General features: G+C 40.0%; 2 protein-coding genes across 2 annotated transcripts in view; one reads left to right on the top strand and one right to left on the bottom strand.

Annotated features, from left to right (window-relative positions):
* Positions 1 to 296: 296 nt before the first annotated feature.
* Positions 297 to 5,733, bottom strand: LOC124140170 (protein kish-B-like). The gene is made up of 3 exons (XM_046507577.2): positions 5,623 to 5,733; positions 4,811 to 4,942; positions 297 to 2,740 (listed from the first exon to the last, which is right to left on the bottom strand). Exons 1-3 carry the CDS (start codon positions 5,630 to 5,632, stop codon positions 2,658 to 2,660), a joined length of 225 nt encoding a protein of 74 aa, XP_046363533.1. The 5' UTR covers positions 5,633 to 5,733; the 3' UTR covers positions 297 to 2,657.
* A 221-nt stretch (positions 5,734 to 5,954) lies between these two features.
* LOC124140156 (isoleucine--tRNA ligase, cytoplasmic-like) overlaps positions 5,955 to 12,566 on the top strand; it is a 40,403-nt gene continuing 33,791 nt past the window's right edge. Inside the window, exons 1-2 of the mRNA XM_048401621.1 lie at positions 5,955 to 6,126; positions 10,238 to 10,362. Coding sequence (XP_048257578.1) covers positions 10,247 to 10,362 — 116 coding nt within the window. The 5' untranslated portion in view covers positions 5,955 to 6,126; positions 10,238 to 10,246. The remainder of the gene's footprint in view (positions 6,127 to 10,237; positions 10,363 to 12,566) is intronic.

Genomic DNA, 12,566 nt, shown 5'->3' with positions numbered 1-12,566 from the left:
GGTTTCGTCAAATTGGCACTCCTAGCAGGTTCCTTTCAAGTCATCCTAACACTGGTAACCTGGTATCCCACATTCTGGGATGTATATCTCGTAATATCTGTGAAGCACTTAATGTCTGAATCTGAGACAACTTCATATACAAGTCGAGGCACGGCTTGCCCAGATGTCTAAGGTGCCACGATTCGCTGTGCAGAGTTGCGCCCCTTGGGCATGCCAGAAACCTATGATTGTGGGTTCAAATCCCAGTTCGCCCCCATTATGTTTCTAGGTTTGTCAGCACCATACCCATGCTCGTGGGTTTCACCGAATGGGTAAACGTCTGAGACCTGCATCACTTCGGGCTTTCCTCCCACATTAAGCTGACACGCCGCGATATAACTGGACTACTGTTAAAAGTGGCGTTAAACCCAACTCACTCATATACAAGTCACTGATCACAAAGTGTAGACCTAAACCGATAATGGATTCCAGACAGTGGAGCACAGCCCCTCTTTAAGGTAAAACATACACCATACATCATGGTAACATTCTTTCAAATCTTTCTATATTCCTATCTGTATAGCTTAGAAAACTACCAACGTAAAAATTAATCTGTAAATTACTTTACATTCTTGAGGAAACCTAAAAATAGGACAAATTCTCGAGATTTATACACACATTTCTAAACAAATAGTAATATGATAATCAAAACAAGAATGGTGATGAGAAACGATACAACCGACTTTGGCCGAAACCACCCTGAATACAACCAGCCTTAGATCTTCATTTTTCTGTATGTCACAACTTATCCACATAATTGTTTCATGTACATGAAATTCACATTCTGCCTATTTTAGGCGATGTCATGGCATTAGCCACTGTGAAGAGAAAAATTTGAATAAATTATATCACTGTTTTGCAGAATAACCTGCCCACATTTTTGCGCAAATGAAAATAAGGTTAGAGTTTCTGTATTTAGCTTCTTCTTTCAAGAGATAAAAGTTTTTAGAAAAAGGAACTGAGTAGTCTCGGAATTCCTGAAGTTTAACAGTTGGTCAGACCAACTGAAATAATTTGAAAACCCAACAAGACAGTTGGGCAGGTGACCCATGAAAGGTGCCTGACCATTTTCAAAGTTACCCACCCGCATTCAGACATGATGAACATTGAAAAATCGTGAAAAATAAGAGACAAATTGCATCTTGATACAGCTTAAATAATGCAAATAATTACTTGAGAATTTATGAGGAGTTATGATAAAACGGAATACGTAAGTAGTATTAAAATTATCTGCCAGACAGTCGGGCAGGTGGAGGAAAATTTCATGCAGCCTGATAGAAAAGTTACCAGCCACGGGCAGGCGGGCTGGCAGTTATTTCAGACACTGGGTCAGACCAAGTGAAATCCCATGATTAATGAATACCACACAAGATGAAGTCAGGACTCCAGGTCGTCTTTTAAAGCCAATGAGTATTTAGTCACATGTAGTCATTATCATTGGCTATTTACATGTTTCTTTTGGTATTCAATGCATTTTAACTCCCTTGTGTCCACAAGGTACAAATCTGAAAAACAAATTGTGCCTAAAATGCAGTTACAGATGACTTCGCACCTGATTATGTGCTGCCCCAACTTTACATCTTCCTGAGGCAAGGGAGTTAACTGACTATAAAAGTTCAGTTTCCACCCTTGCCGAACTAGGCTGGTATTATGGAGTTACATTTTGGCTCAAAACTGCACAACGACAACGACATACAGTTCGTAAACTGCTGTGCAGATTTTGGTTGATTGCAAAGCATGTGTACCACCAACTCGGCGTCTACAGATATGTTTCACATTTTTTCATGTTTTTAATCAAGGTGCTCACCTGATTTGATGCACTTCGCGACGTAAGACCTGTTTTATCACAACATAGACTTTGATTATTAATCAGATTGTCTTGACTGGGCGCCGCTATTTTGTTTAATGCAAAATGCAAGTGATCAGAGAGGTGGTATCTGATAGGTCAGTAGGAGGGACATTCCTCATAATAGGTTGGTGGCGCTATGATCGAGCCCAGAAATTCCAGCCTCGTTTGGCAAGGATGGAAACTGGACTTTTAGAGTCAGTTAACTCCCTTGCCTCGGGAAGATGCAATTTTTTCACTTGTTGCAAGTTCACTACAGTGATATCTCTAGGTTACAAAATAAAAAAGATATATAGCACTTTTATCAATTAATCAACGCAATAGTGATGCCTGCATTTGATCAGTTAATACAAATCATTACAGTACAGAAGCTAAAGGCCACATTGGGTAAATACGCACAGTAGTTGCACTAATGAATAATAATATTTTTCAGGCATATTTCTACACCGCAACTTGAAATTAAGTGGGTAAACGTGATTTGTTGTGCATATTTTATACAAAAAAGCATCTGGAGCTCTGCAAATTGTAACATCAGCACTATGAATGCCATGTGACATCTGGACACAAACATGGTAAGTACATAGTGATCACAGAAAGTCATGTTCTTCATCTATTACACAGCTTCTGCCTAGCTGACTCGTCAGCCACTATCCACTGTCCTCTGTAATGTCCATGCCTCTCCCACACTTACTGTGATACAAAGTCATGATGGATGAGGGAACAAGGGCAGACAACTCTGGGCGGAGACGGAATGAGGGGTGAGTTTCCATGGTTACTTGAGTAGAAGAACATAGAATGCCATGAGGATACAGATGACCGATATTGGTGTGTGGAGTCGGGTGCCAATAACAGATGCTGAAAGGGAGACAAGTCGATTTATGTGTAACTGTGTGTACTTATTCATGGTAGCAAGACCCCATCTCCTCTCACAGTCTTAAAAATAATAACAATACTACTACTAACAATTTGCATATTCATAATGTTCCAAATCCACCCCCTAAAGAATGCTCAAAGCATACAACATAACCCTGGGCAATGGATCAATGTGCACTTGATTTTTATTCTCAACTCCCTGGGGAGCATAGAACCCAAGCTGCCTGTGAGGGGTTAAAATGTCTAGCGATATAGTGTGAACTGGGGTATCAATTCAAAACAATACTTGTATATATATTAAGATATCAGACCCTAAGACCTATTTAAAATAGAAAAAATCCAGAAAGGTAAAATTGTCAGTAAACGTCATAGCAAAATTACCACATACGGAAAAAAAGGCAGGAGGCAAATTTGACATACAATCTGTTTGTGTTATTATTGACTTGAAATCGTTTTGTAGTGAAAGAGTGCTACGACAGCTACAATAAGCATTAGTGGTTGCATTTTAACATGAGAGAATTTGACACCGACCACATTCAGAAGAGAGCTTTCAATGACCATTCATGTAATATTCTCATCTTGTCATGTGTCTGTAATCAGGATGCACATGTGAACTGCCAGTCACGACCTTGGGTGGATTGGGGGCTCTCTCGGAAGTGGGCGATTTTACATAGCATTTTTAATTACTTTCGCGGAGGTCGCGGGTGACAGCACAGCCACGTTGATTGAATTAATTAGTATCAAGCACTTCACTGAGTACTGCGGACCGCACCGTCTTGTGTACACGTTACGTCTGCGACTGGTAATTGGTTTAACAATGGACGTGACACTAATGTTTCTTTCAATGCATGGTACCCTTTGTCCGTGACATAGTTTGGGGTTGAATTGGTATTCCTAGTGTGATCTGACGGGTAGAAGACAGAAGTACATAGGTAAATAAGCCTTTAGTCTCTGACAGACAACCATTAGCCATCATGGTTAACTTCACCATGTTTGTGTAGCAGGGCACAGAGTCATCCCACAAAATGGCATCGTTTCCGTGTCAGCCTGTTGACCTCTTTGGTAATGTGGACAAGGCATCTGACCTTGGATCAGTAGGTATGTGGTTCGAATCCCTTTACAGGACTCAGAAACTTTATGGCCACTACATTGGCACCAAATGTGGGGCTTAGCAACTAAAGTCTCAGTACCCAACCATGTGCCCCCGGACGTGCCTTCTGTTGATTGGAGAGTATGTAGCAGAGCGTGGAGTCATCCAACAGATGATATCCCTTCCTTGTCTGCTTACTGACGGGGTTAACCTCTTTGGTCATGCGGACGTGTCCAACCTCAGGCCAGAGGGTCTGTGGTTTGAATCCCATCACGAGACTCAGAAATTTTATGACCACTACATCATGTACATTTGCAAGACAGAATTGTGCACACTTATTACCATATTGAGAATTGTCTACTTTGGCCCAATACTTCAGCTGTTGATGATCACATAAAATTTACCTACTTGCTTAGCATCACAGCAAGGTCAAAATAAGCAATATTTTTAGTATTGGGATGTTTGTTAGTTTGTTGTTTAACGCCGCACTCAGCAATATTCCAGCTATATGACGGCGGTCTGTAAATAATCGAGTCTGGACCAGACAATCCAGTGATTTACATCATCAGCATCAATCCACGCTATTGGGATACGATGACATGCATCAACCAAATCAGCGAGCCTGACCACCTGATCCTGTTAGTCGCCTCTTATGACAAGCATAGTCGCCTTTTATGGCAAGTATGGGTTGCTGAAGACCTATTTTAACCCGGAATCTTCAAGGGTCTAGTATAGTCAGATGTCAGAATTCTGACAAAATCTAAATTTTTCCTTTCTTCTCTTTCTGATAACATGTCACTTGTTCAGCACAAGATGACAAACATTTTGTATTATATTTCATGTGCAAGTCTTGAAGACAAGTCTCAGATGTGACGAAAAGATTACTTGACAGGAATGTTGGAACAGCAGGAAAACATGTATTTTGGCTAACCCAAAATACACATAAACAGATAATAGCTCACCTTTATAAAAAACTCCTAGCAAGCCTTTTTTCTCTGACAGGAACCACTGTTTGAGTCTAGGAACCCGTCGCATGTAGGCACAGGTACATATGACAAGCAGGCCAAAGACCAACATTCCATCAAATGAATACACTGCAATGTAAAATACAAATCGTCATTGATACATTGTATTAATATAACCATGAAAACCTGATTATGACATTGACACCAATCAATCTAAATTAGTCAATCCTGATCATGCAGATAAGACCTATTCATCATGTTCAAATTTCAACTTGATTATGAAAAAATGAAACATTTTCAGAAAATGATTGATCTTGGAATGGTGAATGATGCAGAACATATACATTTTTCATACAACATGTACATGTAGGGTGTTACCATGGATACACTATAATGCTGATATGTCACTGGACAGCAGAGTAGACCAAGCCATTAACACAATTAATTTTTGGTTCAATATTGGGTATTTTAGTTTTACAGGAGAAAATGAAGAATATGCTAGCTGTGCCAATGTTGTCATTCACCATATTCACTGGTAAGTGTTGTAAGATATTGAGTTTTCCAAATGTTCTGACGAATTTGTCAGATGAAGAAGCAGACCCAAAGGGCCTGAAGATAAGACTAATGAACGTCAAATGAAAAATAACAAAATCGTCGGAATGTCCCACGAAATTAAATGGGACTCCCAAGTTCAACAAAATTCAACACTTGGACAGTTCAAACATATCTCATGCACTTCAAGACGATTAAGTTAGCTTATTCTTACAGACAGGTATGAATAACCGAAAAAATAAGTTGCATCTGTTTACCATTCGTCATTATCTCAGAGAGGTAATTGTCTGTTTAAGAACTGGACTATTTGAGGCATAAGAAGTTTGTTTTCGTGCCTCTGCGTGTCAACAGGAAGTACTCGCGTCTAATTCTAGCAAAGTTACAAAACATGAATTGACAAGAACATAAAAATGAATAAATGTAACTATAATTGTAGGGATGCTTTGCAATCTGATGACCACACATGTCGTGGTATATAGATCTGAATATATTTGAAATAAGGGTCTGTAATAAACTTTTTGATCATGCACAAAAATGACTGTTTTCGTTATATTCCAATACATGTTTTAACATAACCCTTAAACCGGAAATAACACAGGCGCACATGTCGGCCGGCTTGTGCTGATGCAACGTCAACACAATATATACACCTATCTATTGTCAGTGATTGTTGCATAAACTTGCCTCAGATTGAGTGTGCTGTAGACCTACATAAAGTCCGCCGCGCCTATTGAACGCTAGTTTGTTAAGCTGTCTTGAAGGTGAGTTGTGATCTGTCGTCAGTGCGTTGTCATGTTCTCAACCTGCTTACTAAACTTGGGTAAAGTCAAACTATACTAATGGGAACTAATCACGTAATCAATTACAAATACGTCTCTGTATTCGGATTTTGGTTAGTGTTCATTTCTGTGTGCAGAAACGTACCTGGCGTACATATCTGTAGTAACTGTGCCAACAACGACCTCTTCAGCTGTTCTATCCTTAGTGTTAAACCACCCCTTTATGAGCCTTATGCATGGTATTAGCTAGCTATCTCTTAACAAATTAATGCATTGTAATTTGAGAAAAAATCTGTACTCTTTATATCCAGTTTCGAGTTTTGCCGAGGAAATGGCTACTGTTTTGTTTGGTGTTTAACGCCGCATTCAGCAATATTCCAGCTACATGACGGCAGTCCATAAATAATCGAGTCTGGACCAGACAATCAGGTGATTGACATCACAAGCATCGTTCCACGCAATTGGGATACGATGATATGCATCAACCAAGTCAGCGAACCTAACCACCCGATCCTGTTAGTCCCTCTTATGACAAACATAGTTGCCATTTATGGCAAGCATGGGTTGCCGAAAACCTATTCAACCCCGGATCTTCACGAGTCGAAATGGCTACTGCCCACACACATTTATAAATGTAATCAATCGGGTACTGATAAGTTGGTTAGGCCAGGCGTTTTATATTTTTCGGATTACGGACCCGCCGACTCTAATTTTTGAGAAAATGTTAAAAATAAATAAATAAAATTTCCATTTTTTCCCCCCGCCGATAGCCACTTAATCAGTTATTTTATTTGTTATCATCACCTTTTAATAAAAAAACCATGAATTTACCGTTGTAAACTAGTAAAGAGATACATAATCCATCTTTGTTGATCTCGAAGCCGAACATGAATAGCCTCCCTTGACAAATATCTGTGTTGTAAGTGGTAGAATTTTTATTGTTTAAAGGGGCTTTATCGTCACAAATGGCGGTCTTTTTAGCACAGAATATGTTCAGAAAGTATGCCAGAGGCATTCTGCTTTAAAAAAAATGCATCTGGCCTTTTTTCTTTCTTTCTTTTTTCCCTCCTCCAACCCTGGACTTTGGGCTGAAAAATCCGTAATCCTAAAAATAAAAAAAGCCTGGCCTTAACAACCACTAATTTATGTGATATCATCCCTGGTGATGGTATAGTTTTGATTGGTTGGTTGGTTGGTTTGTTGGTTTGTTGTTTAACGCCGCACTCAGCAATATTCCAGCTATATGACAGCGGTCTGTAAATAATCGAGTCTGGACCAGACAATCCAGTGATTGATATCATGAGCATCGATCCACACAATTGGGATCGATGACATGCATCAACCAAGTCAGTGAGCCTGACCACCCAATCCGGTTTGTCCCCTCTTTTGACAAGCATAGTTGCCTTTTGCGGCAAGCATGGGTTGCTGAAGACCTATTCTACCCCGGATCTTCACGGGTCGTATAGTTTTGAGTTTTTGGATTAACTCATTTGCCTGGTTTAGTTGCAAGCTGGCAACAGGAGTTCGATCCTAATTAGAATCCCAAAAAGTGTGCCTGGTTAAGTGCACTACTCTCAGGTTTTCGTAGGCTTGTGATCTTGCTAATTTACTGGCTTCTGATCTTGATCTTCGCTGTGAGCCCCCTTAAGGTTATTTGTCCTAAATAGGTTGTTGTTACCCCTGTAGAAGTTCTGGGTTTAAGTTGGTCAAATTAATGCTGCTGTTATCATGATTATGAGGCAACTTAATGAAACGAGGGGCCATTCTCAGTGACTTGGCTGATTGTCATGGATCATTGCTCATAATATCAATCACTGGTTTGACTGTCAAGGCTTGATCTATGTCGTTTGGCTTTACTGACAATCTATCAACCAAAAGACCGCCTCCATGGTCTAGTGGTAGATCGTCCGCCCGGAGAGCGGAAGGTCCGGGGTTCAATCCCCGGCCGCGTCATACCAAAAGACGTTAAAAGATGGTACTTGTTATTACCCTGTCTGGCGCTTGGCAGTAAGGGGCTAAAACAAGGACTGGTCGGCTCGGAGTCAGTATACTGTGTCTGAGTGGGGTATTCATGTTAAACTGCGGCATGGTATCTCAGTGAGCTAGCACTATGAATCGGCATCAGTCCGGACTAGTACAAGCAGCCACACACACGTACATGCATGTCGCTATATAAGTGCAATAATCTTGGATGCGGCGTTAAACCCCATTTCACCTCACCTCACCTATTAACCAAATCTCAGAGTTGGACCACATGATCCATCTGGGTGTCTACGACAAGGATTAGTTGCTGGGGACACTTTTACCCTGGGTCAGGAGAAACAGGTGTCACCTGTATACCTTATTTCCTTGGATAAACGCCAGACCTCAAGTAAATGCTGGGTAGTTTGTATGCATGGAATTCTCCTCATTGTTATCTTTGCAATTAAACGCCGGGAGTAAAGAGTGTCTGAAAGAAATATACGCCTGGCTGCTTAGTTGAGGAGATGTGGTATGTTTATTATGTCAATGACTCAGTGCTCTGTACGCTAGTGGGTACTACCAAAGCTGTATATATCAATGTGTTATCGTAATAAATATGATAATGTCCCTTTGACTTGTACATGTTGTACAGTTTCTGGATTATATTTTTATGTACATAGGCTTTATACAGTGATTACAGTATGCTGGGTTTGACAAATATGCTAGTCAACAAGACAATAGAAATTATTAAGTAATCAATCAGCATTAGTGATTTTCTAATGGATGGACAGAAATTTGCTGAATGTTTCAGGCATTTGTCTAGACCTGCTCAGAGGCCGATATTCTGCCCCAAGTCTGCAGCAAATGTTAATAAGACTTCCCAATTTGGAACTAAATATTTCCCAATTCATGTTACAATGTATTAATGGTTTGTTTTTTTTGGTTTGGTTTGTTGTTTAACGCGGCACTCAGCAATATTCCAGCTATATGACGGCAGTCTGTAAATAATCGAGTCTGGACCAGACAATCCAGTGATTAATATCATGAGCACCGATCCACGCAATTGGGATCGATGACATGCATCAACCAAGTCAGCGAGCCTGACCACCCAATCCCGTTAGTCGCCTTGTATTAATGTATATAAATAATAAATAGTTTTATGGCTTTGTAGACATGGTAGAAGTAACCTGTATTCTCATATAATAGGAACAGATTTTAATGCTTCCTTCATATTATTCTTTCAAATGCAATCTCAGAATACCCCTGAATTTAAGAAAATTATTAAACAAAATAAGGATTCAGTATCAGTGCTACCATTTTCCATTTGCCATTTGTTGATCATATTTACTGCTTAGTATATCAGTAAAGAAGGGCTCTCAGGAGTTTGAGCTCCACTCTTGAAATTGATAAATCACCACGATCAGTGTTGGTTGCCATGGTTATGGCTATGTTACATCGTATGAATAGTCACTGGTGCTAGAGCTGAAACTGTATCTTTTATCACCCTATTACACGTAGATGAATGTTATGTCACATATATGATAGCTAAGGCTAAGCTACATGGTAAATCGCAAAGAACAACAGGAATCGGGCATGGTTTATTTCATGATGAAACATTGTTCTATCATGACGTCATTTCTACAGATTCGAACGTACTGTCGCGTTTGATGCCGTCGTACATTGGATGATGTTATTTTTGAGAAGGTAGTGTCCAGTGAGTTGTTCCCCTTAGACATGTTAGATGTAGCAGTAAGCTGGGCAATGCAGATTAACACAATGGCTGATTGATCACATCCAGAAGTGGGCCAAATATATCAATCAGTTTGGGGAAAAGCTGTTCAGATATTCGACATGAGAATATTTAGAAAATAACAAAGCAATCTCATTACACATTGTTACCACTGGTTAATCACCTCTGAATGGAAGGAAATAAGAACTTTAAACAAATCCCAATTTTTAACAAAATAACAATTTCTTCCCAGTTTGCCTGCCGGGGCCACATAGTTTAGAGTCTTAGGTAAATCTGTGGTGCAGGACTTTACCTGACATTCTCACACTGATGGCTCATGGTGGAGTTGGTGTAAATCAGGTAAATCTTGTATGTTTTCAGTATTTGTTGTTCCCGTTTCAGAGATCAACGATGGCCAGTGTGCCAGAACATATCAACTTTCCTGCAGAGGAAGAGAAGATACTGAAACTCTGGAAAGACATTGACGCCTTCAAGACATCGGTGAAACAGTCCAAGGGGAAACCCAGGTATGAGTCTTTGGGATCTTCACATCCTAAACATACAGCTATGATCAATAATTGATATATAATAAGAGTCAAGAAACAATTGTTATCCTTATGGTTATCAACATATCAACTTGATCAAGTAAACAAAGTTTTGCACCCTCCATGAGACAGATGACGATACTGGTCATTAGATGCAAGTGTTTGTTTTATCAGTATTTGTTGAACTTTCTTGGAGGGTGTCTATGGTGCCCCCTATCTGGGAGTGACTATGGTGCCCCCGATCTGGGAGCGTCTAAGGTGCCCCCTGTCAGGAAGCGTCTATGGTGCCCCCCCTACCTGGAAGAGTCTAAGTGCCCTTATCTGCTCAATTGAAGGTCCAACCCGTTTGGGGGGGGGGGGGGCGCAGACATTATTTTCAATGATCAGATTTGTGTGCAAAACGTGAGGACTATTTCATTTTGGGGAAGAGATTATTTCCCTCCACCACCCCTCCCCCTCCTCAATATCAAATAGTCGGCCCTTATTTTAAGGTTGCCATACAAACAGTTCACTATGTAGCGATCCATGTCCAAATTTATTTAGCTTTTATAAGAATGTGACGTCCACATTTAGTTTTGAATACCATAAGCCTGATAAATATTACATCTGTTTCCCTGTTGAGTGACCCGTGTCCACTCATAGAGATTGTGATTCTGTTCACCGCTGGATGCATCTGTTGAAAATAGCTGTAGCGTGACCAAAACTGGTTGTGTGTGTGACATATTTGTGTGAGTGCACGTCTAGTGTGGCAAGTGTTCTAATTATAGGCCATGCTGTCAGTGTTAGGTGTTGCATCATGCAGTGTGCAGCAGAGTGCGCGCATACTCACTGATGTATGCTCAAGTTCAAAGAAACTAATCATATCACAGGTGTTTGTTAGGGTTTGAAATTAATTGTTATTTTCCACAAAGATGAGTTGCATCAGAGTTGCCCTCTACATAATGTTGAAAGTTGAAGTCCACAAGGAAATCTCACTGGTCCTTCCTGACTTCTACTGGTTTCGATCCCTGTTGATAAATGACTTCATAACCAAATTGTGTAACGATACGTCAATACAATATTGTACATGTTGTATCCCAATACATGGCCCACAGTACAAAACATCGATTTAAAACCCCTGTATCACAATACAATACATTACAAGTTAGGGGCGGTCGGGTAGCCTAGTGGTTAAAGTGTTCGCTCGTCACGCCAAAGACTCGGGTTTGATTCCCGACATGGGTACATTGTGTGAAGCTCATTTCTGGTGTCCCCCACCGTGATATTGCTGGAATATTGCTAAAAGCGGCGTAAAACCATACTCACTCACTACAAGTTATATTGGTATAAAAGCACTTGAATAACAGCAAAAACTGTTCAACAGATTCCTGGTTGGCTATAAACAGCATAGCATTCACAGTGCCATCTAGCCTATATCTTTCTGCCCTACTATATCCCATCTTTGATCTCTGAAATTTAAAACAAATGATTCAGGGTTGTGATTCACCCTCAACAAGGAATAATATCAACTTATGAAATAGAAGTATTGTATTGGGATACGAATCGTATCACATCCACAGTATTGGGATTTGTATTGTATCGTGACCCCACTGTATCGTTACATTTCTATAACTAAGCATGCTAAACATAAATAGTAGTGCTGAATTTGACAAATTTACAGATTGACCTTAATCATCTTCCTTAGCTTCTTCCTGTGAACAGTGAGTGAGTGAGTGAGTATGGTTTTACACTGGTTTTAGCAATATTCCACCAAAATCACGGCAGGGGACACCAGAAATGGACTTCACACATTGTGCCCATGTTGGGAGTGATGAAAGCTTTAATCTCTACTGCTGTGAACAGCAGACCACTTGCAAAGATAGACCATAATAATTGGAGGACAATTAGACGTTTTTAATTGGTTTTTGGGGGGGTTAAAAAGAAAGTCAAATTTCGAACTGTTCTTTCCTTGTCAAACAACTGTACATGCCTATTTAATTGGAAATGAAAATAACTATTTTCAGTGAAAATATTATTAGGAAGAATTGAAAATTTTGAATTTATCAAGAAAGCCTATGAAGTCTTATCTCCCATCCAACTGAGTGACATTTACCCAGGCATTGTTTGCTTGGTTGGTTTGTTGTTTAACGCTGCACTCAGCAATATTCCAGCTATATGACGGCAGTCTGTAAATAATCAAGTCTGGA

The sequence above is a fragment of the Haliotis rufescens genome, unplaced genomic scaffold (genome assembly GCF_023055435.1).
Source record: "Haliotis rufescens isolate VD_foot unplaced genomic scaffold, xgHalRufe1.0.p SCAF_23, whole genome shotgun sequence".
Classification (NCBI taxonomy): Eukaryota; Metazoa; Mollusca; class Gastropoda; order Lepetellida; family Haliotidae; genus Haliotis; species Haliotis rufescens.
The sequence above is the reverse complement of the archived record's forward strand: the minus strand, read 5'-3'. Positions and strand labels throughout refer to the sequence as shown.